The 24,748-nt window shown below is 47.2% G+C and overlaps 1 protein-coding gene across 1 annotated transcript; it reads right to left on the bottom strand.

Annotated features, from left to right (window-relative positions):
* Positions 1–940: 940 nt before the first annotated feature.
* adcy9 (adenylate cyclase 9) lies at positions 941–24,330 on the bottom strand. The gene is made up of 10 exons (XM_027015394.2): positions 22,447–24,330; positions 11,046–11,200; positions 10,746–10,847; positions 9,723–9,973; positions 9,401–9,503; positions 8,822–9,030; positions 8,031–8,190; positions 7,361–7,509; positions 6,525–6,551; positions 941–5,906 (listed from the first exon to the last, which is right to left on the bottom strand). Exons 1-10 carry the CDS (start codon positions 24,224–24,226, stop codon positions 4,568–4,570), a joined length of 4,275 nt encoding a protein of 1,424 aa, XP_026871195.2. The 5' UTR covers positions 24,227–24,330; the 3' UTR covers positions 941–4,567.
* Between the last annotated feature and the right edge of the window lie 418 nt (positions 24,331–24,748).

Consider the following 24,748-nt stretch of genomic DNA (forward strand, 5'->3'; position numbering starts at 1 on the left):
ACTGACCATAGTCTCCAGTGGGCACATAGCCTGCTGCACAGATGGCAAAATGATTTAAATCAATCATTCTTACCTTCATGTTCCAGACACTTTAAATAGCCTTACACTAGGCACTTTTCTGACATATTTTATCAATTTCAAAAAAAGGAACACAAACGCAGCTTTACATAATGGGGCGATTGGAGCGATTAAACTTGTAAAACAATATTAATCTGTTCCAAATGTGATAACGATCAAGTTATGATGCAATTGAGTACACTTGTTAAAATGTAATCTGGCACAAGGCATCACCAAATGAAGTAAGCTCTACTAAAGGAGACGGAATGGACTTAATTATGGAACGTTCTGGTCTTTATTCCTGTGAAGGTTAAAACGAGAATTTTCAGATTTGCTCGTCATTGCCATTGCTGCTGTTCCTGCATTACCGGCTGGCCTGGAATTTATTAAAACAGCCTACCTTTAGATATAGTACCTCACCGCCTAATTTCCTTATGCGCATTATGTAACTGAATGTGATGAACATATCCAAACGAAGGAATATAAAAGTTGGAAAGACACCAGGGACTGAATAAAGAAATTGAGACAATGTGGAAGGCTAACAGCAAGGCTGACCCAGTGGTGACATAGGCTACATGGAGCTGGGACCCATAAACTGGAGGGCCACGCTTTCTATTTTGTATATAGAGCTGCTTCTATAAATAAACACAGATTTAATGATGGTTCATGAAAATGAAAATAAAGTAGGGCATATATATATATATATATATATATATATATATATATAAATAAATAAAATGTATATTTCTTCCCCCTACTTTACTGTAATTTCCAGTCCTGCAAGAAAAACCCACTTATGTTTTGTGTACATTTATGGTCTAGGTCACTCCCACTAGAACACACTTGGTTACTCCCACTAGAACACACTTGCACATACACAGGCAACGATAATTTTCTTGTTCTCAAAATCTGACACATGCACATGTATTTTCCATTTTAAAAATACAGATAAAACAAATAGATATGGATATGTACATACAAAGTGAATTGTGCAAATGTATACAGATTATGCTCATTTATGGATTAAATGTATAATGTGCACAAAAAGGTAGCAATAAAATTAAAATCATTAAAAATGACTCAAATTCAAATATACTACATGAAAATAAACAAATGGCAAACATTGATGACAAAAAATCATGTCCATGTAGCTCAAATAACAAATTAAAAGTCCACATTGCCAATCTCTTTGGTATACATAAAAGATGCTCCCATATGGCACAAGCAAATATAATACTCTTTTAAAGGTAGATTTGATGGCACATTTTAAACAACCGGGTACCACACTGAATGTCATCAATTTTAGTTATATTGATCTGAGATACATAAATCAGTTTTAAAACATGAAGGCACATTTTCTGCATCAGTTTAGATCTGACAATACAGAACCAGAGCCTTCATTCCTAAATCAGATGGATATTGAAATGAAGTAGTGAAAGTTATGTGGCTCGAAAATTATTGGTACAGTAAAAGTATCATCAGCGTAATGATTTGTGGCAAGATTAGGTCTCTTTATTTAGGCTCCCATAAAACAAATCTACATCTTTTACAAAACCCATTCAGAACACTGAAACTTGTTCTGACTTCATGCTAGGACTCCACATGCTACTGAGAGCAAGAGGTGTGTGTATGTGTGTATTTCTCCAGGGTTTTCTATGCTGTGGCGTTTCCCTTTTCAGAATATATGGCTAAGTAACACGCAGACAGGGGCAGACAGGGTATTAACACCATAGCAATATAGCAGGTGCTCGTGTTCAGGTTAGTCAGGGAGAAAGAGCACACTGAGCTGCCCAGGAAGAACAGCAATTAGTTGTGCTGGGTCACCTGTTTCTATGACTCGCCACTCAACACCAGGCCCTGTGACCGCACAATAACTCCATACCAGCCATATAAATTCATAAATATAAATTCACTTGATACTAAAAAAAGGACACATAACTATGCATAAGTAATTAGGTTTAAATACTGTCAGCTTGCTTTTTAAAAAAAAATGCTGATAGAGTGCTACAATAACATCTGAAGTAACCCTAGTACTCAGACGCAAGTGTGGTTGAAAAGCAGTGCACCATAAAATACATCAAAAGCAAAATCCCTTATCCAATCCAAAGTTTCCATTTCCAAGATAGTGTTTAGTTTTTTTTGTTTTTTTTTTGTTTTTCCCCCATTCTGGAAAAAGGGTATCCAGAATTTAAAAGCACAACCAAATAACACTTTAATTAGCTGCAAGCAAACTTCGGTCAGTCAAACATAAAAATGGGGTGTGGGGGTGTGCAGGGAGGTGGGTGAAGGCACTAGATTGTTTTGGAGCCCCATTCTATGAATAAAAGACAAATTCAATGATCGTTCATCAAAAGCCAGCGCTACTTCATGATTCTGTATTACATACTGTAGCAACAAATTTCACCTCTGTGAAAAGAGGACCAACACCTTCTCCAGGCTGTGGGAAATGATTCTCGTGTTATCTGGCAGTGCCCACCACGAGACATACGACAAATCATTTTCTAGTGTTCCCAGGTAGAAACAAGAACAAGGGAGATGATGGGGTAGGGCAATAAAGCAAGGTAGATGATTAAAAATGTACCACACCACCACTGCTACCACCCTGTCCAGGGAAATCTTCACACAGAAAGGTTCGTAATTTCAACCATAAAACCAATATCAGAATCAATCAATCAGTTTCTCACACTCACAACAAAAGGCACTAAAAAATGAAAGCTCTACTGAAAATTCAACTGCATCAAAAATATCAACCAATTTTAAAGTGACAATTCAAATTGCACCAATACAGTAGATCACTCCTGACCAAGGCCAGCGTTACATGAACAGAATCCAGAGTTCAGAGAGTTCAATCTAGAAGGCAGGCAACCGAAAGTTACTGGCACAATTTCGTGAAAACAAATCCTGATGACTGTGTATAATGAAAAACAGGACAATGCACAATGTACAATATCCAATCTCAACATTAGGAGTCCTCACTGTTTAAAAGGTTTTGAAAACCAAAAATTTCCCTGTGCTTTGATTGAACACTACTTGAAATTGTAAAAAAAAAAAAGAAAGAAGAATCAAAATCAATAGAAAAGTCTTCTGAGAACAAGTCATTCACAGTAATAACCAGGTTAAAATGATAAATGCTTCTCTGCTGAAAAAAAAAAAAAAATCCCTTTCAATTCCTCTACTGCATTCCCTTAAATTCCTTTTTGTGTTTTGGCCTGACAAAAAAGGCTCTTATTAAAAATGGCTTCCGCTGTATTGGTGTGCATTGATGCACAATGGAAGGCAAACACTGACGAGAAAGTCCACCATACAGTCATAAATTCAAAATCACCACCAACTCCACCATGACCAAATCCACTTCATTAAAAAAACAAAACCAAACCCACAATCCAAAGTGTTCACCAGGAAAATGATCACAGATTGAACAGCATTGCCTCTATGCATTTGTGCTGCTGGAGTTTTTGACTGCCAATGTGGAAGGGAGGACGCGAGATCTTGGTCGTCGTGCCCACGGTACCCTCCCTTTAGTGTGTGTGTCCCCTGCCAGCCTGCATGCCATGGGAGTGGGAGGCTATGCTCCCACTCTTACTCTATAGCTACGTTCCAACAACCTACACAGCACCCTCGTCTCTCATTTGTTCATCAAGTCACCATTTGTTTTGTTTTTTCCCCTCCCCTCTCAAAACGCGATCAGATTCCTGTGCTTAGGCAAGGTCCTAGCTCGTGGTCTTTTGTCAAAACCCATAGAAATGTAGTTCAAATTGAAAACACAATCTTGTTCTTTACATTTTTTTCTTTTCTTTCTTTCTTTTTTTCTTTTTTTAAATCAAACTTGACCACTTTCCTTAGTATGGTCTTTTGTAGCACTCTATTGTGAAAGAAGAAAAGTGACTGCCTCAGGATGCAATTTAATCTAATAGAATTATATTCCTCAGAACTTGGATTCAATACTTCTACTTACATCCAACGACTGGCCCCGTTCATGCTAAAGGTCACGGCTCAAATTGCCATAATTTTGAAATGCGCACTGCAAAAGAATAATTTTTGAAAAATAACTATGGAATTGTCCGTTGTTGCGGTCTTCAATGGCATGCTAATATTGTTCTAACATATTTGATTTGTTCAATTAATTCACTGATCATGTTCATTTACTCATTTATCATGAAGGCACTTAACACACACACACACACACACACACACACACACACACACACACAAAAAACAACACACAGTGAAAGCAATGAAAACATCAGAAATTTAAGCTCGCTGCCCTCTTTTTCCACCATTCAGTGTGCCAGACTGTGATCCACACAGCAAACCCCCAAAGAACATAACACTTTTTCTGTCATAACGTTCTTTAAACAAGAAGCCAAACATGCAGTCACATGATGGACTGCTACACTGAACATGTGATGACGAAGGCACCCCAGTAGGTGAACCTCATTAATATATACTCTCCTGCTCGAGACAGACAGGATGGGGGCAGGCAATAAAGATCATAAGCCACAAGAGCTGATCAAAGCCTCTCTCCCACTCGGAGTCTCGAACACTCGTTCGCTTCCTCTTCCTCCTCTGCTTCCTCTCCTTGTAAAGGTGTCTCTGGTCTGGCCAGTGGAGCGGTTAGCTGTGCTATCGACGGCGGCTGAGTGCCAGTGAAGGTGGACGGACGAGGAGAAGGGCACCTCTCCACAGCCTTCTCCATGAGCGTGTGGTCTCTGAAAGCATCCTTGTGCCACTCTTCGGTCGACCTGAACAGGCCCGTGGTAGGTCCGTGTGGCACTTCAGAGCTGTTGTGGCAGGCACCGGCGGAAGTGGAGGACTGAAAGCGGTCGACTACAGGCGGCGGAGCAGATAACATGTTGGAGGTCATGCAGAGTCCTGCGCCAGGCAGTTTGTCAGTGGAGTCCTCGGTAATGCCACCCTCTTTTACCTGAGGCTCGGGCGCCCTGGCCAGCCGGTGTGCAGACCCTGGCCCGCTCTCGTTGAGCCTGGGGTATAGATAGGTCCTCATCTGCCCCTTGCCTTTGACGTTGACGGTGCCTCGGTAGTCAAAGGCGTAGTTCATCTCGCTAAGGACACAGTGGCTCTCCTCGCTCACCTGAATGCGACACTCCACGCCCGTGCTGTCCATGCGGCTGGCAATGTTCACCGTGTCCCCCCAGATGTCGTACAGCAACTTGGTGGTGCCGATGACGCCGGCGGTCAGCGGGCCATGGTTGAAGCCAATGCGCAGCTTGAACTGGAAGCCCAGCATGTTCTTGTTGAAGTCATCCACTACGTGCATCATCTCCAGCGCGAACTCGAACAGGGCGCACAGGTGGGCGTGCGGGTGCGCCTGCTCGCGGCACTGCTGCCCGTTCAGGCCCGACGCCGCCATGTAGGTGGCGCCGATGGTCTTGATCTTCTCCACGCTGGAGAAGGCAGGCTTGCGTAGGAGCTCGTCGAAGTCCCCGATCAGCTCGTTGAGCACGCGGTAGCACTCTTTGCCGCCTTCGTAGCTCTCCTCGTAGAACTCGCTGAAGTTGACGATGCTGGCGAAGATCACGCCCACGTTGTCGTGGTTCTTCGAGTAGCTCTGTGTCAGCTTCAGCTGCTCCGCCACGTGGATGGGGATGATGTTGCGCAGGAGCCAGTCCGCCTGGTCCCGCATGTTCTGGATCTTGATGCGGTGCCTGTCGGCCTCCACGTTGCCGTGGTGGTGCAGGCGGTAGCCGACCTCGAACTCTCGGTTGAGGAAGCAGACCAGCAGGAGCAGTAGAAAGAAGGAGAGCACAGCCTCTGGAACCAGCAGGTCCAGCGGCGTGGGGGCCCACTCGCCTGGCCAACCTGTAGCAGCACTCTCGTTACTCAGGTTCCTGAAAGTGGAAAAGAAAAAACTAAAGCAAATCAACGACAGAGTTTAGTTCTGCCACAGATAGTACAGAACCACAGAGACCTAACAAAGCTCTGGATTTTTCTCATGTTCTGTTGCTTGTTTTGTTGTTTTTTTCCGGTCTTCAGGATAAAGCCCTGCAGCTGAAAGTACCCTCATCCCACATCACAACCATTTCATAATTATGTCACAACTATGTCACAAAAAACCCACAACATAAGGCCATGAGAAGGTGGCACATGTTTGGCTACTGACAAAGTGATTCCTTCATGAGTGTGAGTCTTGTAATTCAACATTGAAAAACATGAATGTTTGAACAAGTGAAAATGATTTAGACAAATACCATTTGCATAACTGGTGGCCATTAGCGTTTATTAGTAGCACCGTTAGCATTTTTTGCTAGGCCTCTCCTTTAAGTTTATACAAAGGTCCAGTACGAAAGAGCAGCATCTGTAATGGCCATCCCTGACACTGGGCTTATCTAAACGAGTGGAGCAGGTTAGTCTCTACAGCACACACTTCAGCTAGCCTCCAAACAGCGACTCTGCAGCTAGTTTCTGCAGTTAGTTCCACCTCCCAGACAGGAAAAAGGCACACTTACCCAGATACTGGAAACCCCTCACTAGAGCTGCAAGACAGAAAGTCACAGTGAGGAAAAAGGACATTGGAAAGGGCGCTACCATGACTCTAAACTTGCAACTGCACATGAACAAAACATTGTCATGCAGCCAACCACAGCTATTTAGATCCATCCAAATTAAACTGAGAAGTGAACCCAGAGATATCCATGTACTCATCAGACAAAGCATGCTAATACAAACTCATCCTGGTTCTGTGATGCAGGTTAAGCCTAGCACTGGATTAAAATCATACAGATGTAAATCAAACACCTTTTCAGGTGTTTTTAAGATGGCTAGGACTCATTTGAGTTTTTCAGCACAACCCTAAACCTCAGTGTGTGCCCAGTAACTGCAAAAATCAGTTAAACACACAAACCAAGCATATCTATCTATTATTACTTCCTGCAAACTGAACTGCCACTTGTTTTATCATCATTTTTTAAATTTCTAATGTGAAATTTAATAAACCAATATGGCTGTAAAATTAATATCCCCCCTTTGTATATGGTATATCAGTTTGGTCTTGGTATATAGTTGTACAAGTTGATGGTTAGCTACATAATTTCTGTCCATTGTATACAATTCTTCAACATTACACATGTACTAATTTAAGATGTTAACTTGCTGCATGGACTTTAGTCCAGTTCTTTTTTTTTTTTTTTTTTTCCTCAGTATTTTGTGAGCCTTTGTGGTTACGTTCTACTGTGGACTTTCACTCAGTAAATTCTTATTTCACAATAAGGCACATAAATGACGTTTACATGAATTTACCCTCCGCTGCATGCCTCAGTACCATTAAGTCAGTAAGGTGTCTGACCTCAGCTTAGTGGGGGCGCTGTAGCGCACAGCGAGCAGAGAGGTTCCGGTGACGGTGGCCAGAACAGAGCGCATCCAGAAGCTGAGCTGGCAGAAGTTGCAGTACTGAATGATGGCAATAATAATGGCACAGCACAGGAACATCAGCACCTATAGGCACCAAAGAGAAACATGACCCAGCACCCAGAACAGGACTTCAGTTAAAAACCAAAATCAAATCACAAATTCTTGTTTGCACATGATCACGCACATTACATTAGACTATACAAATACTACTTATGTGCACGCTTCCTTACACCCCCCTCCCCCCCCCACCACGAAGTGCATTTCGATTAATTCAGGAATGTGTCAAGCAGGTCATGGTGGTGCAATCCCATGGTATTGTGTAACACACTTAAACATCAAATCCTGAACTACTTAATTACCCTTTAATCACTAACCGTCAGTGTCCGTTAATCTATAAACTCTCACTAAATAGCAAGTGCCAGCCACAACGCTCTTGTGTGATTGGTCATAAGTATTGGAACTTGTGTTTGATAACGTCTGGTCAGATTTTAGCCAACACTGCTCCGGAGTGGCCCAGCAGTGTGCAGGCTAACCATGCAGGGATCCAAGCATGTGATCAAGTGTCTCCCTGTGTCAGTCGCCCCGTCTCTGATTCATTCTCCCACCTGAATGGGCAGGTGGCGGCTGTAGGCCAGGTGGGAGAACACGGATATAGCGGGTAGAGACACGAGCACTGCCCCGATGGCGTGCCGCGGGACCCAGCCAGACACCAGCTTCAGCAAGGCCTGCGTGCAGCTCGAGACGCCGTCCAAGTAGAAGGTCATTCTGTTGGGGGACAAACAAGCGTTAAAAACAGTCCCAAGCATAGAAAGCCTCAAACAGAACACTAACGTCCAGTTTTATTTACATGTCAATCAATGTCAAACTATTTGATCTGTAAACAGAGAGATCTCTACTGTAAGGTCCAAAAGTCTGAATCCAATAGCAAGAAATGTACGTTTTTCACTGCCATGGTCTATCAGAACTCATGAGAGCAATGTGACTACATCCTGCTTCACTAAACTCCCGTGGGGTATCAGCAGTGCTACCTCCACCCAAGTACCACCAGCAGCCTCCACAGCAGCAGCAAAAAAAATGCTGCCTTACTTTTTGACAAATGATTAAACAAGTAATTTTTATTTTAAAAATCGCACCTCTTAAAGAATAATAAAAAAAATCTTTCTGAAATACATTTTGATCGTTCTGAAAATACTAGCAATGCTTCTGAAATACAAGCAATGTGCTAAGCAAACAGTATTTCCTAACAGAGAAACAAACCCCAGAACATTGTAACTCTATATTGTAATGGCTATAACAGGAATGCAGAGGAGGATATTAAAGCCAGGGCTGAGACTGGCCTTTCCCTCAGTTATGGTTTTATTGTTTTCTGTGATTTTCATATTTGTTGCTCACTCACTGGATGGACAGGATGAGCGAGACCAGGTCCAGTAAGCTGGCAGCTGCTGCCAGGCCGAATGTGGTTGCCGGGGGCATCTCCATGGTAACCATGGGGTACAGGAAGCAGGCGAGCGTGAGGGCAAGGAAGACAGCGCACGAGAGCAGCACGTCCAGCAGAGAGCTGAAGACGGGACTCGCAAATGTTTGTACAAAGGCATGGCTCACCACCTGAGAAAGAGAGGGAGGCAGGGGACTTTAATCAGATCGCAATACCTCACATAGCCAAAAGAGGTCTATGCATGCTTGTTGTAAAAACATGCCAACTTGAAATCTCTGATCTTTTCCAGACTTGCAGACTCATGGTGTTAACACGCATGTTCTTGAAGAAACCCACAGGGCTAAAGCCCCGTCTAATTCCACAGTCTGCAATGCTGTGACACTTTACCTTCAGTTAATGGTAGCAGCAAACAAGTGGACTCCAGTGCAGAGAGAAAAAGCCGAAGAGGAAGCTTGTGTGTGTGTGTGAGATAGAGAGAGAGAGAGAGAGAGAGAGAGAGAGAGAGAGAGAGAGAGAGAGAGAGAGAATGCGTGTGTATACCTCCTGCTGGTAGCTGGCGCGGTAGGTGGACTCCAGAGATTTGTCCAGGAAGTTCAGACTCAGCTTGTTGATCGGAGGTTTGAAGAAATACTCCTTCATCAGGCTGTACGGGGGGTTGTGTGGGATACAGAGAACGAGAGAGGTGAAAGCTTATATGAGAAACTGTCCCAAACACATTCATCACAGCAGATCTCTCACACACTCATGCACACAGAGTAGATCTCTTTCACTCACTCACACACACACACGCACGCACGCACCCCTTCTCAGTTGCTCACTGGCCCTCCAACATCTGTTCCCTTACTGTCCCCCCTCCTCCCACCTGTCCTCCTTGATCACGTCCACAAAGTGAACGTCGCTCTTCTCCCTCAGGCCTTTGGTCCGGAGCGGTATGAGCGCGGAGTGATCCATGGCCCCGCCCCCTCCACCAGCCCCAGGGGCGGAGCCACTCGTCCCCAAGCTCCCGTCTTTCTGCAGCATGTCGCAGACGGAGGTCTGGCTGGCTCTCGCACCCTCCTCACACTGCGGGCTCAGCAGGCCATTGGCTGCTTTGGGGCTCCACCCCGTGGGGAACTGGCAGGGTGAGAGCAGAAGGGGTGGTGGTCAGGGGGGCGGGGTTAGCAGGACAGGTTTCCTTTTTCCTTGTGGTGTGTTTGCTTGTGGATTTCCTGTGTTAACACTGCGTGCTTGCTACACGTGGTCTCGATAGCTCAGATTCCGTTGTGCCGAGTCAACAGGATCTTGGATAAATTTTGGTTTAAGAACCGACAGCCGTAAACACTGAAACGCTATCCTGCATTTCACGCCTCTGCAGATATGAAATGGAACGAGATGGGACAAAATAGCCCCGCCCCTCCAAATCGGAGGGGTGTGACGCTAGTTTAAGCCAGCAGTGAGCTGCTTGATCACACATGGCACTAGAACAAAAAGCTAAACAAGAAACAGAACAGACGACATTGTAGTTCATCACGCTGATGAAGCGGACGGCAAACGCTTTCCATTTTACTGTCGGTGGGTGATGTAGCTAAACAAACATCATATACACGGCATAATTGTTCATTTATTTATTAGCTTGGGAGGGTGAGTGGTACTGGGTGGTATATCAGCGATTTTTACAGCAGTTACACCATGTGTCAGTTACACCATGTGTAATGAAGTGCAGTTCGTGTCTCCTGTCAAACGTCTGGATTTTTCCAGAATCGCCTTATTGGCATTTTAAATACTTACTCAAGAACATTTAAAAACATGTCAATGTTCTAATGTGTGTGTGTGTGGGGGGGGAGGGTGTTACTGTGTGAGTGAGAGAGAGGTAGTGTGTTGGGAAGGTGTTGTTTGTGCTCAGTACCTTGCTGCTGTTGGCCCTGTACTCATCCTGGCAGCCATTCGGATTGACCTCCTCAGATATTCGATTCCAACCAGGGTCCACGATCCCTCCACAGGACACACACTAGGGGGGAGTGAGCATGGGAGAGATGCAGAAATGCAGAGAGCTGAATCAAGAGAGACTAGAATCATTAGCCTAGAGGAATAGCCCAGAATTATGCTGTGGGTGCATTCCTGGGAAAGTGAGGTGTGTGTGTGTGTGTGTGTGTGTGTGTGTGTGTGTGTGTGTGTGTGTGTGAGTGAGTGTACATGCAAGACCTACCTTGCCATGTTCAGCCATGGTGGAGTGTGAGAGGTCTGAAGTGTGCATGTTTGGAGAGGGACTCGGTGTTTCAGTGAAGTCGTGCCCCAGACTGTTCTGAGAACAGCTACACTGTGAGCCCATCTTCCTCCCGGAGATTAGGTATGTCTTTAACCCTGCCCACACACACACGCAAACATATTACTCCATCATCAATATAAACCACTCTAACAGATTCCCACCGTCAGGTACAGGACCCACAAATGTATAGTTACAGTGTAAAGCATTAAATGCCTCAGTGTAATGTTAAAAATAAATTCAATATTGTGTTGGAAAAAATAAAAAGACAATCAATATTACACCTTTACGCTAGGTTCACATCACCTTGAGCCAACCACATACCATCTGTCCACACCACCATAACATGTGCAAAACATGGCAGCCCACATATAGACACATATAAACCCGACCATGAAGCCTTGACGATGTAAAACACATGAGGACAAGCCAGGTGCCTGGGGAGTAATAGTTCCAAAGCAGCCACAGCATGGCCAGCACGAGGACTGGTTAGAACAGCTTGTTCCAGCATGTGCCATCCAGCCCGCCATCACGTGGTGTATTCAATGGCCGGGCATGTTCTCAGCTCGCTCAGCCCTTGGTCTACTTTAGCCTTAGGACTGGCTTCGATTTAACATCGTTAAATCCACAAGAATCAACATTTCTTCATTGAGTATTAATTGTGCTTAATTTATCAGCTGAATTTTATATGTCAAGATTTTCATGCATTAATTGGCCGTTCAGTCGTGTGACCATTACTTCACTTCCTGTTCATTTTGCCTGCATGACACATTCCTGGATATTGACTTTGCAGTGAAGCATTACACTGAAAGATGGATTTGGGTTGAACAAATGTCAAGGGTCTTAACCTTTAAATAAAGCGTTTAAAGACTTGCTACAGCCCTTTTTACAAGCCCTTTAGAGGGACTCACCACAGATTGCCTTGTTAATGAGAAACAGAAAGAGAGTTAAAGATAACATTGAGTTTGAATGAGAGAGCGAGAGAGAGAGCGCGAGAGAGAGCGTGTGTGTGCAGTGTTATCCACGGATGGGCACTGTCGAGTGCTGATTTTGCACAGTGATACAACCACTGGAGATGAGAAGAATTTGTCAGCCCCATCACTGGTCCTGTTACTAAGCCTGTAGGCAGTATGTCTCTGGGGCTGCGCCCTAATTCATCAGTCACCCTGTTTTAGGATAGCACTCATTCTGGAGAGCACCACAGGGAGTGTGAGAGAAACCCAGAGATGTCTCTCTCTTAGATTTGCGCACGCGTATACACACACACACACACAAAGGTGCTCCATGATGCCACTCCTAGCCGTGTGTGTGTGTGCTTTAAGGCTAGGGACACACCAAACTGACACTGAATAACTAAAGCCATCCGTGAGCGATTGTTGATCACCTTCTGTCAACTCGCTGTTGACCGTCGGCGTCTGTGTGTATTTACACGCCAACACACCCGACAGACTGCAGCTGATGAATGACATGCGTGCATGTTCTGTGCCGGTGCAAAAGGAGGCGTTCTCTCCCACAGCTCCTTCTACTCTTGCTTGCTCGCGGGCCCTTCTGACTACAACAGGTGCTACCACTCGGGCTTCCAGTCTTGTGGGACCAGAACTTTAATATTAAAACAGGTACTAATGCAATTACAGTGTCCAGTAACTGGCTCCGTGATGGGGAAGACCTCTGACCTCGTCACAGTTCTCTGGATAGTTAGCACACAACAGAACTACTTTATGTAGCATAGTGTTAGCCTAGCACACTGCCTCGGTAGAAAAAACATGCAGTTTCTCTCCGATTTATCTCATTCAGCCAATCAGAAAATTCCCTCATGGCCAACCGCTGCCCCCGATTCAACATGGACAATTGGCCAAAACAGCAACGATGACAACCAACTAGACTAACAGGGCAGAACGCACCACACTGAGTACAGGCAACGGTAGGGCCATGACATGGTCCGACAGCTGATAGTCGGGTCAATCTTTCTCTAGACTAAATAGCACAAAGTGACAAGCAAATTCTACCTCTCTTTTTCGCACACACGCACACGCACATAATGCACTCACATTCACTCCTATAGGATATACACACTTCCTGGAAGCCCTCAGTCAGGCTAAGTTCACCCTGGAAAATTCATAAAACAGTTATAGAAGGTTAATAATCATTAGAGTTCATTGGAAGGCTGGAATCAGTCCTCAGCAAGAGGATCATAAGGATAAGGATCAGCAAGAATGGCATGAGTGACAGAGTGAGTAAATGAGTGAGTGTGCGTGGGGGGTGCTAAGGGGCAGGCACAAGCACACACTGGACAGCTCTCTATGAATTTAAGGGAGCCACCATTGATATACATTTGTGACTGTCCTGATCAGTGAGTGTGGATATCTGTCATGGAAAGACTTGAAGTGCTGTGTGTGAGCAAGCAGCTGGAGGGGCATCATCCTGAGGCTGGCTGGCACACACACACACACACACACACACACAGCCACACACACACACAGCCACACACACACACACAGCCACACACACACACACAGCCACACACACACACACACAGCCACACACACACACACACAGCCACACACAGCCACACACAGCCACACACAGCCACACACAGCCTCTCCCTTCCACATGGCCTGACTGTGACATTCCTCATACACACCCAAAGCCACACTCCGGATTCAGTCACTCTTTCACTCATCCCCTCCTGCCACCTCCTCCCTGTCCCTCCCCCTCATGCCGAGACGCCGTTGAGGTAGGCCTGCTACGTTACCTCCACACACACTCATCTCCACACAGGGCCCTCTCCTCCTCTAGGCTGGAGAGGCCTGGGCCAACTCCACACAACCAGCTGAGTCTGTGCTTTTAGTTCAGCTTTCTCAGATTTGTGAGGGTGTTGGCACGTTTCCCTAAAATCTATGTTGGTTTAACCATTGGAGTCAGCCTCTGAAGGTGTGTTTACTGTTTAGACCACAGAGGAATATCCAATACTTAGCAAAGATTTAAGAGGAGGGGGCAATAAAAAAAATAAAATAAATTTAAAAAAAAAAGCAACTCTGAATACCTGCGTTAGTGTCCGCTGACTCTACAATAAACAGAACGCACCCTTAATGACAACCCCTTCCCCACTGCATCACACCACTTCCTGTCACATAACCCCTGACCTGAGTGACTGCCGCCACTTCATGGAGGGAGCGTCACGATAATACAGCTACAGTGTACATTAAAGGGTGTGTTTGTGTGCGCACGCGTGTACGTGCACATGTGGGGGCATTGAAGCCAAAGCAGTCCCTCTCCCTTGCCGACTAACCACAGTGTTTCCTTGCCAACTCGGAGGGGACAGACCAATCGACAAAGAGAAAGATGGAGAGACCAAGAGATGGAGAGAGAAAGAGGAAAAAAAAACTGATGAAAGTGGGAAACAGTGGGAAGAGGGGGGAAAGAGATGTTTAAGATGACCGTTAAGTGTTTTTACTCCTCCAATAAAAACAAACCAATACCCCTCATCAGTCTGCACTCTAAAGGTTTGGGATCTATCTGTGGTTTTTTTTTTTTGCTCTCCTGCTCCGAACCTCCATTTCTCCTTCACATGGCTGACTTCCCACTTTGTCTCCAACTTCCCACGTTCCCCAGTCTCTAACTTTACTTGTTCTCTCCCCCCCGTCCGTCCGTCTCTCTCGTTCACTCTCTCCCTCCCTCCCTCTCTCTCTCCCTCTCTCTCTGTGTGTGGTTGTGCCTCCATATTAGGGCAGAGTGATGAGCTACAGGATGACTTCTGCCTTTTTCACCGTCTCCTCCCCCCTTCCCACCATCTCTCGCTCTCTCTCCCCTCCACCCGTCTGCTTCACACGCTGCTCTGCAGGCCAAAGAACCTCCCCTCCCGTCTGTGTGGGGGCGTGGGACTAAGGCTCTAGCCTAAAGTTCCGAGCACACTGGGGCTAGAAACTTTAACGTGAAAGCCAATTAACTTCATGCTCAATCCAACACTGGAGCAGAGCAAGCTAGAAATATTACAGTATTACAGTATTACAAGCTCATCAGTGGGTGAGTACAGTGGAGGGTTATGATGTGTACAACACTAAAGGAGATGGGCAGAGGAAGCAGTAGAAAATTGGCAACTGGGGAGACACTGGGTGAACTACCGACTGTGTACACATGCTTGTCCTTGTGTGTACGTGCGTGTTAGGGTAGGAGAGTGGTGGACTAGGAACCCTGTGCGTGGTAAAGTGAGTCACGGGGATCATTACAACTGTTTTATAATGTAATCACAAAGGAAAAGTAGCCACCAATGTACACAACCATGAAGAATGAACAAAGTCTTGATCAAACCATTAAATTGTTATGCTACAGCATGCTACATTGTTAAGAAAGCGACAGCGTTGAACATAGAGTGGTTAACGCTGAGTTAATCAGGCCTTAAGGGAAGCTCGCATGTGGGAGAGAGAGAGTGAGAGAGAGAACGCGTGCGAGAGCAGCATCAGAACAGATCCCTTTATCTTAGATCTAGTGTTGTAGTGCCAAATGAAATCTCTACATTTAGCACACTGAACCAAGCAGCAGTGCGGTAGGCCTGGTGTCTTCATGCAGCCCTTACGTGCTTTAAGGCAAAGTTAACGATGGATCACATTATTAGGAGATGGGCATAGGAAGCAGTAGAAAAAGTGGCATCTCTCTGGCCTAGTACTGCCCCCCCACCCCACACCCACACCCACACAAAAGGGTCCAAACTCCATTGGCCTCTGTCCGCATATGCAACAGAACCTGACGGGACCTGTGTGTGTGCCACCATGTGCATGTGATTGAGTGGGAAAATGGTGTGTTTTGCAATATACATCATAACTGTACTACTACAGGTAAATCAACTCATCAAGGATCACTGTGTGAGCTTGCCTGTGCTGTGTGTGAGATCTCTCCCTTTGTGAATGTTCAGGTATGTAAACTTGTTTGTGGGCATGTGTGTGCGCAGACACAGCCTCCACCACCTTTCTTCCAAAAGGCGCACGCACACAGTTTATGATTCTGTGACCCTTCGCTTTACTCTCCCTCCCAATTAGAAACGATCAAGCCCATCAGCCTGCCCACCTGTACCCCCCCCTTACATACTACTGTAGGTACCATGCCTCCACAGATGGGGGGTGGGGGGGTGATCTTCCGTGACTGGTACTGCCCACGTACAGGACGCAGACCTCTACATCACTGGGAGGACCCCTTTTCGAGGAGGGAATCCCCATTTCTACCTGGCTGCTGCCTAGTGGCCTGATGTCTACAGTCAAGAACACTCACCACCATCTCCCATCTGTGGACAAGGCGGTCTTTGTTCTGCCCTTGGGCACCGTGCAACACGACAACATCGCTCATTTATTTATTTTATTGTAGTTTGTTTATTCAACTGGTTTTTCTATTCACTAACAAAACAGCATAAAGAACTGCATTAAAACAGACCTCCACAAATCCCTCCTCAAGTCAACGGCAATCCTCCCCAGGGTTACATCAGTGAGCCAACCATCGTGGGAACAACTATTGATCGACAGCTGGATGACAAAAGTAGCCAGACCGAATAATGTGATTCAGCCTTACCTTCACCTTAAAGCATGTAAGGGCTGCATGAAGACACCAGACCTACCGCACTGCTGCTTGGTTCAGTGTGTTAAATGTAGAGATTTCATTTGGCACTACAACACTGTGGATCTAAGATAAAGGGATCTGTTGTTCATGGTTGTGTACATTGGTGGCTACATTTCCTTTGTGATTATGTTATAAAACAGTTGTAATGTTTCCTGTGACTCACTTTACCATGCAGAGGGTTCCTAGTCCAACACCCCTGTACATGTGTGTACTAAGCACACACACACACACACACACACACACACACACACACACACACACACACACGTTCACCCAGTGTCTCCCCATGTTATAACTGTGGTGTTGTTCCGTTTTGACTAATAAATGTATTTTCCATGTTGAACCCTGTTACCTGAGGTGTGAAGCCAGAACCATTATTTGTCCATATCCTTCAGAATGTAATTATTAGTATAATCACCAATAGAATTGACTATAAATGTTTGACTTGGCTGATAAGATTATAACAATCTGGAACTTTATTGCTATTAAATATCAATATTGATCTATTGCTGATAGATTCAATTTAATATTAACTAAAACGTTCAACAATTCTTAGGTAATTTTATGCGACTGATTACTTCAAGTAATCACACACACCTGACAGTCACACACCCCATACATACATACATCTACACATGCCAATGCAGTCACACTCACTATACACCACACACACTCACTCACACACAAAAACAATATACAGATTCACATAGTAAACACATGCAGATACACATACACGCAGACACTCATACACACACGTGCATACACATGCCAATGAAACACATTGGCCAGTGGTAATGTCAGAGGGATAGTGTGTGGCTAAACCATGCTGGCACTTGGAGAGTGTGACTCGTCCTGCCTGGCCAAATTAGACAAATTTGTCTCCAAATTAGAGACAAACAAAGATAAAAAGAATAGGACATATTAGCAAAGAACAGAATGTGACTTCACCTGACAAAAGGATACTTTTGCTCTCACTCAACAACCTCTGCTTGGCCTGCTTAAAGGGATGGTAGCAGCACCTTTGAGTGTGTGCGTGTGTTAAAGGGAGACAGAGAATGGACGATCGAGAGTCAGTCATGATGCAACAGGGGTTGAAGTCATAACTAAAATCTGGATCTGTCCTCCCGGAGGCCAAGTGTTGCCCCCCTCCACACCAAACAGACTTGTTAGCTTTCGTCAGAGTTTAGGTCTCTCCACTGTTGCTCCTTCAAGGGTTGAGAATTCTCCAAAGGCTCACGTGACTCTAGCTTTAAAAGAAGGTGTGTAGTTCTGTTTTTATTAGGGCGTGTTCCACATTGACTATTTACATTACATGCTGCACACACCTTACCCACTCCTAAATTAGACCAGCCAGACCTCACTGCTTATTAGTTAGGACAAGGGAGACAAAAATAGCTGTGTAGTGTGCAAGGCACATGCAACAGACTGGTAGGACCAGTAATAAACTAAACAATGAGTGTGTGTGTGTCGATACTCGTTGTCTTCAGGTAACATGGTCATCACTGTTAATGGAAGTGGTCTTTTTTTTCCTGACTCATCTGAGATCAGCCTCCCTGGTTCTCCGATAATGGAACTTGATTAGGTTTAGAGCTCAGGACACAGATCCTGGGTCAGCGCCGCATCAGCGGCATCCACCCTATGCAGCTTTCTGGAGCTCCTCAGACCGCAGGCCTAACTGTTCCAGTTCTCCAGCAGTGCAGGCCACACAGATGCTCTGCCCACAGCCCCACTGAGAGATTACACTTACAGGACATTGGTTGTAGTCATATCTCCTAAAAAGCTGCTTGTTTGTGTGTGTGAGTGAATGAGTGTGCGTGCGAGTGTGTGATGAGGGTGGTTCCTTATCTGCAGGAACACACTGGGCTGATTAGTTGCATGGTGACTAACTACAGTGGCAAATTGGAAGAGCGGAGAGAGAGAGAGAGGGGGAAAAAAAAGCAGACATACAGAAAGGGCACTGGAGAAGGAAAACAAAAACACAAAAACAGGCAGCATTTAGAAATCACAAATAGACAAAACTTCCTAAACATTTCATGGCCAAACTAAGAACAGCCACAAGCAGACCCGCCCCCCGCCTCCCCCTCTCACCAAACCTGCCATTCTGAGCAGTCTCTCTCCACAGGACCACTAACTGCAGCAACTGCCAGACACAGAGTTAAAATCCCGAATCACCAATCCCTTACTCTCACCAGGGAATTTTAATCTCGTCTCTAAGCACGCGCCACACCTGCTCCTTTCTCAAAAAAAAGCCTAACCTTTTACAAAAGAAACAAAACACACCATTCAAACACAAATGAGTGTGTGCCCTTTCCACATTCCTCTAATCCATCCACACACACACACACACACACACACACACACACACACACACACACACACACACACACACACACACACACACACACACACACACTACGACACAGAGCAGTGGGCCTTATGGATTTTTAAATGTAGTGGTGCCTGTGGTAGGATGTGGATGTTGTCACTGCTGGGTGTCGTGACAATGATGCACTCTTACCGGACTGTCACTAAAGGAGTGAATGCAAATGCATATCGGGGATTAATTGTATCCCTTTATGCATCATAGTGAAACAGGCAGGGAAGATATAAATGAATAACAAATTAATAGTTCTCATTATTCTCTCTCTCACACACACACACACACACACACACACACACACACACACACACACACACACACACACACACACACACACACACACACACACACACACACACACACACACACACACACACACAGTACGACACAGAGCAGTGGGCCTTATGGATTTTTAAATGTAGTGGTGCCTGTGGTAGGATGTGGATGTTGTCACTGCTGGGTGTCGTGACAATGATGCACTCTTACCGGACTGTCACTAAAGGAGTGAATGCAAATGCATACCGGGGATTAATTGTATCCCTTTATGCATCATAGTGAAACAGGCAGGGAAGATATAAATGAATAACAAATGAATAGTTCTCATTCTCTCCCCCTCTCTCTCTCACACACACACACACACACACACGTCAGGCAGCATCCAGAGTTAAAAGCAAAAGTAGGCTACTTCATGGAAAAGAGAGTGATACAATTCTCCTCACGGCTGAACTGGGAGCACCCATGGCGTGTGTGCATGTTTAGACACACTGTTCACACAGGGTCTCCACGGCCACACTGCTCTGTGAGCTGAGCCCAGCACAGGCCATTCGCTGGCAAGCGCAGTGCTAAACGGCAGTCCTCCCGGACCAGGGCTCTCTGCACGCAGGTTTACACCCATGAAAGACTCCAAACTACTTTGCGTTATAATTTTGCTTAAAGGCTGGTTTAGCCCTCATAATGGCATGCGACACACAGGACTTCTGAGACATCAGATTGCACATGACAGATAATTGCTGTTTATTCCTAACTTTACACAGGTCATCCATTGTGACCAGGCAGGATCCATTTGCATCCCCAGTTCTTGTGTTTCCTTCTCTACGTTTAACCACTGATGCAACATATTTACATTCGGACACCGTTTCCCAGACACCAGCGTGCTTATGGGACTGAGCACTACAATGACACGCTGATGAGCCCAATGAAAGGAACTCGAGCGAACAATGTGTGAAACCGGCTGGGCTGAAACTTCGAGTTTACTGCTGAGGAGAACAAAGGATGAAAGGAACAAAAGGGGGAAAACAAAAATCTTGATCAGGCTTTTAATCAAAACACAGCTTACAAGCCCACAACACTGGAGAACTATGGCTCAGCAGTGTGGTCATCTACCTGCAGGCAAAGGGGCCTTGGCTTCAAATCTGGACTATGCTTAACAGGAAAGATTCGAGCGCAACAACGGCTGAAGTAGGCATGTAGCGGTGCTGAAGGAGGTGTGTTATTACGTAGCGCAGCCCAGGCAGGGAACCCGATTTCATAATTATAACAAATATAAGAAAGTGAGCTGAGTCCAAGAGCAGGTTCGGGATGCCAGTGTGCTCCAGCGTGGGATGGCCCTCACTGGGGAGGATACATAGGCTGAGTCCCTGGTTGCTGGGAGTCAAGTGGTGAACCATCATTACAGAACAGCAGGCTGGAAAGGCAACAGCAGGGCAAAGTGCTAAGGAGCTGATACTACATACACATTCACACGCCCTTTACAGCTGAACACCTTAGACAGTCTCCAGTCATTTGGCTAATGCTGCAGAGTCAAAGTACAAACGCTATCTTCAACCTTCACTCTCTCCCACTCATTCCCTCCCTCTCAACTACATGGTTACTTACACACGCGCACACACACACACACACACACACACACACACACACACACACACACGTGTGTGTGTGTGCTGTAACCTGTAACTTCACATGATTGGTCAGCTGGATTGTCAATCCCACTCACCATGGCCTTGCTGTAATCCGAGTGTGTGCGAGTGAGTGAGAAAACTCAACGAACACCAACCCGGACAAACCCAGCAGCGGGGATCAGCGCACACTCCCTGCTCAATCCTCCAGCCCGCCCCGAGACACAGGCGACCCTCACCAACGCAAAATGGCACAGATGGAGAGAGAGGAAAATCCTGCAGAGTTAATTTAGGGTGAACAGAGAGAGAGCGCAAGCCAACAACAGCAAGAGCACGAAAATATAGAGAGTGGCAGTTATCTGGGCAAAAATGCCTTGTTGATGCCAAAGGTTAGAGGAGAATGTTCAGACTGGTTTGAGCTGTTAGAAAAGCAACAGTAACTCAGATAAACACTTTTTACAACCGAGGTATACAGAAGAGCATCTCTCTTCTGTCTCCGCCACACAATCCAGACTCATCCTCAGACACCTACAAACCTTGCTATACGCCAGGAGCCGCCATGCTAAGCTAAACACACCCTACGACAGCTATGCTTTTACAAAGGTCATAGGTCAGCATTCCAGACCTCTCGGAGCCCTATCAAAAGGGGGAGGGGGGTGTTTAAAAACCAGTGTATGGAGCTTCAGTGGCCAGTGGTTGGCTCCAGACCACTCTGTCTCAGTGGTCACCTTGAACAATCCAGACACGCTGAGCAGTCAGACTGACGGGCGACGTCCCTACGTTTTCCTGGATCACTCCTGTCGGGATGACGGGAACGCTGCCTCGGGGCCGACCCTGAACTGGGCCCTGGCTCAGCACGCCACGCTCCTGCCCGCCACATCCATGCTTGTTTTGTGTTCTTATCAGTCGCTATCACCACCATGCAAATATGCACAGCTAAAGCATACCATGACATGCAAACACAGAGGGCAACCCGCTAATACCGTCCGAGCCGAGGCCGGGGCAAGCCCTAACAAACACAGACCTGTTACAGGCGTCGACGCCACACTGTGGTGTTGGTTTTTGGTCAGGTTTTTTTTGGCTTTTTATTTGCTTTTTTTGGAACCGTTTCTAGCTCAGTGCAATGCTGAGCCTTGCTAACTTTGACCTCTGCCACGAGGCTTGGGTCAATTTAAATCAGCAAATAATCTTGATTTATTCATGACCTAAATGAAATTCGCCAGATTCACTAGAGAAAATTACTCTCTACTGTTCCACTCCATACTGGCAGCAGTGCTGAGGCATTAGACGCTGAGCTGAATGAACTAACGTGGAATTTGTTGGGACCAGATCGCTACTGTTCAACATTTTATCATTTCATGCAAACCCTACAGTAAGCCATTACTCACACTACTTACCATCAGCGTTAAATGTAAACTTCTTCTGCATTGTTGATGGAAAGGCCTTACCATACGAGCACCCTTACCTTTGAGCTGCTCCGTGACACTCTGGCCCGCGCGCTCTGCCACCCGCCCATCCTCCCTCTCATAGCGGTCGTCCAGGAAACCGGCCGTCACTTCAGACAGGTGCACCTTCCCGGCCACGCCCAGTTGCTCCATGAGGTTGGCCAGGTTGACATCGTTGGACCACACGTCGAACTTGAAGCGCTTCATGCCCAGGATGCCACAGAGCACGGTGCCCGTGTGCACGCCCACGCGCATGTCCACCGTCTCCAGTGTCTCGCGGCAGAACTGCTCGATGGCCTGGATCATGCCCAGGCCCATCTCCACGCAGCAGTAGGCGTGGTCATCACGCGGCTCGGGGCAGCCAGCCACGCAGTAGTAGCAGTCGCCCAGCGTGCTGATCTTCTCGCAGCGCGTGCGCTCGCACAGGCGGTCGAAGCGGCCGAACAGGTCGTTGAGCAGCCCCACCAGTGCTGGCGCCGACTTGTTGGCACTCATCTTGGTGAAGCCCACGATGTCGGCGAACAGGATGCTGACGGGCTCCATGCGCCGCATGTTAAACGGCCGGAAGATGATCTGCCCGCGGGGGATGGACGTCTTCTTGCGCTTGTTGCTCCTTGGGCTGGACGAGGAGGCGGAGCCGGCGGCGGAGCCGGGGGCCGAGCCGGCGACGGAGCCCGAACGCTTGCCGCCACCCTCACTGCTCTCCTCGTCGCCCTGCTTCATGAGCTCGTCAGCGACGGGCCGCGGCATGACCGAGTGGATCATGCGCTCCTTGAGGGCCTTCTCCACCTCCAGGTCCTTGCCGTGCATGATGGCCTGGCCCACCTTGAGGAAGGTGCTGCGCGCACGCACCTCAGACATGATGAACAGGTGGATGCCGATCGCATGCGCACACAGGTGGAGGAGGACTTTGCCCGGCACCAGCCACAGAAGGTGCACTGCGGCGGGCCCATCTCCGCCCCGCACATCCGCCTGGCCCAAGCGTAGCCAGCCGAGGGCCTCGAACAGCACAGAGTAGAGGAGGCCTAGCAGCACAGCAGCATAGAGGCGCAGGTGGAGCATGCTGTACAGCAGGAGTAGTGCCTCCATGCACAGGGAGAAGGTCCCCACAGGGGAGATGCACGGACCCTCTGAGCCAGCAGGGGGCTCCTGCGTCCAGTTCCCACCTGCCGGCCAGCCCACGTGGGCAAAGGCGGCGGCCTGTGGCTGCGGAGCCAGCGTGACCGCGAACGTGACGGCGGTGAGGAGAAGCGAGGCCTGGCCATGCAGACGCACGTAAGGCCGCGTGAACGTGAATAGCAAAAGCAGCAGACACAGGACGAGGAAGACCGCTGTCGGGAGGAGAAAGCTTGCCGGCTCGCACCGGGAGCTGTTCGCCCCGAAGTAGACGCTCCAGAGAGTCGCCGCGGCCGTCAGGTAGAACAGCACGTAACGGAACCGTCTCTGCGTCTGCGGGAAGCACCGCTCCCTGCACGCTTCCTCCAGGATTGCCGAGTCAAACTTGGGGTCCCAGCACTGGCCAGCTGAGCGTTCGAACAGCAGCGGGATTGCCCTCTGCCCACGCAGGTGGGTTAGCGCCGCCTGCCGCGGCTCCGACTCACCTGAGCTGCAGCTGGAGAAGATGCTGTATTTGCAGGGCTTGGAGCCCCCCCCAGTGCCCTGACCACTCATGCTCCCCCTCTCCACACAAGCAGGACACTGCGGGCGGGCGTCAGTAATCCGGACCGCCGTCCCGCCTCCTTCGCTGTTGCAGCTGACCTCAGAGTTCCGGAACAGTTGCTGCTGCCTTTGCGATGCCATGACAAGTGCACAGTGTACAGTTTAAATGAGGCTATCACATATCAACTCAATTGCTCCAACAGTGCAACCTCACAGATAAAGGTGTTAAATGATGAGGATTTTTTTTTTTGGGGGGGGGGGGGGGGGGGGGGGGGGGTAATTGTTAAAAAGAAGAAGCAAAACAATAATAAATCAGACGGTCTGATCTGACCTAAATCCAAGCCAGGACAGACGTATTTCCGTGCTCTGTGCGTTATGATGGACCGACTAAGACTCTTGTGCAGTTCATTATCCAGGCCCGGATGGCGTCAACACTCGGATCCCATTGAGGCAGTGGCGTGTACTCCTGTCCCCAGCGCTGCCAGGGCTCACACGCCTTCCTCCGGTTTGGCCTTCCTACCGCAACACATCGTTTTGACTCGGTCTCAGGGAAACGTCGATCGTTAATCCATACCATCGAGAGCAACGTAGAGCGAGCGGTCTTAACCCCGAAACGGACTGCTTTTTAATCCGTCGGCGTCCTTCCCTTGAAACCCTGTCCAG

The sequence above is a fragment of the Electrophorus electricus genome, chromosome 21 (genome assembly GCF_013358815.1).
Source record: "Electrophorus electricus isolate fEleEle1 chromosome 21, fEleEle1.pri, whole genome shotgun sequence".
NCBI classification, from domain to species: Eukaryota; Metazoa; Chordata; class Actinopteri; order Gymnotiformes; family Gymnotidae; genus Electrophorus; species Electrophorus electricus.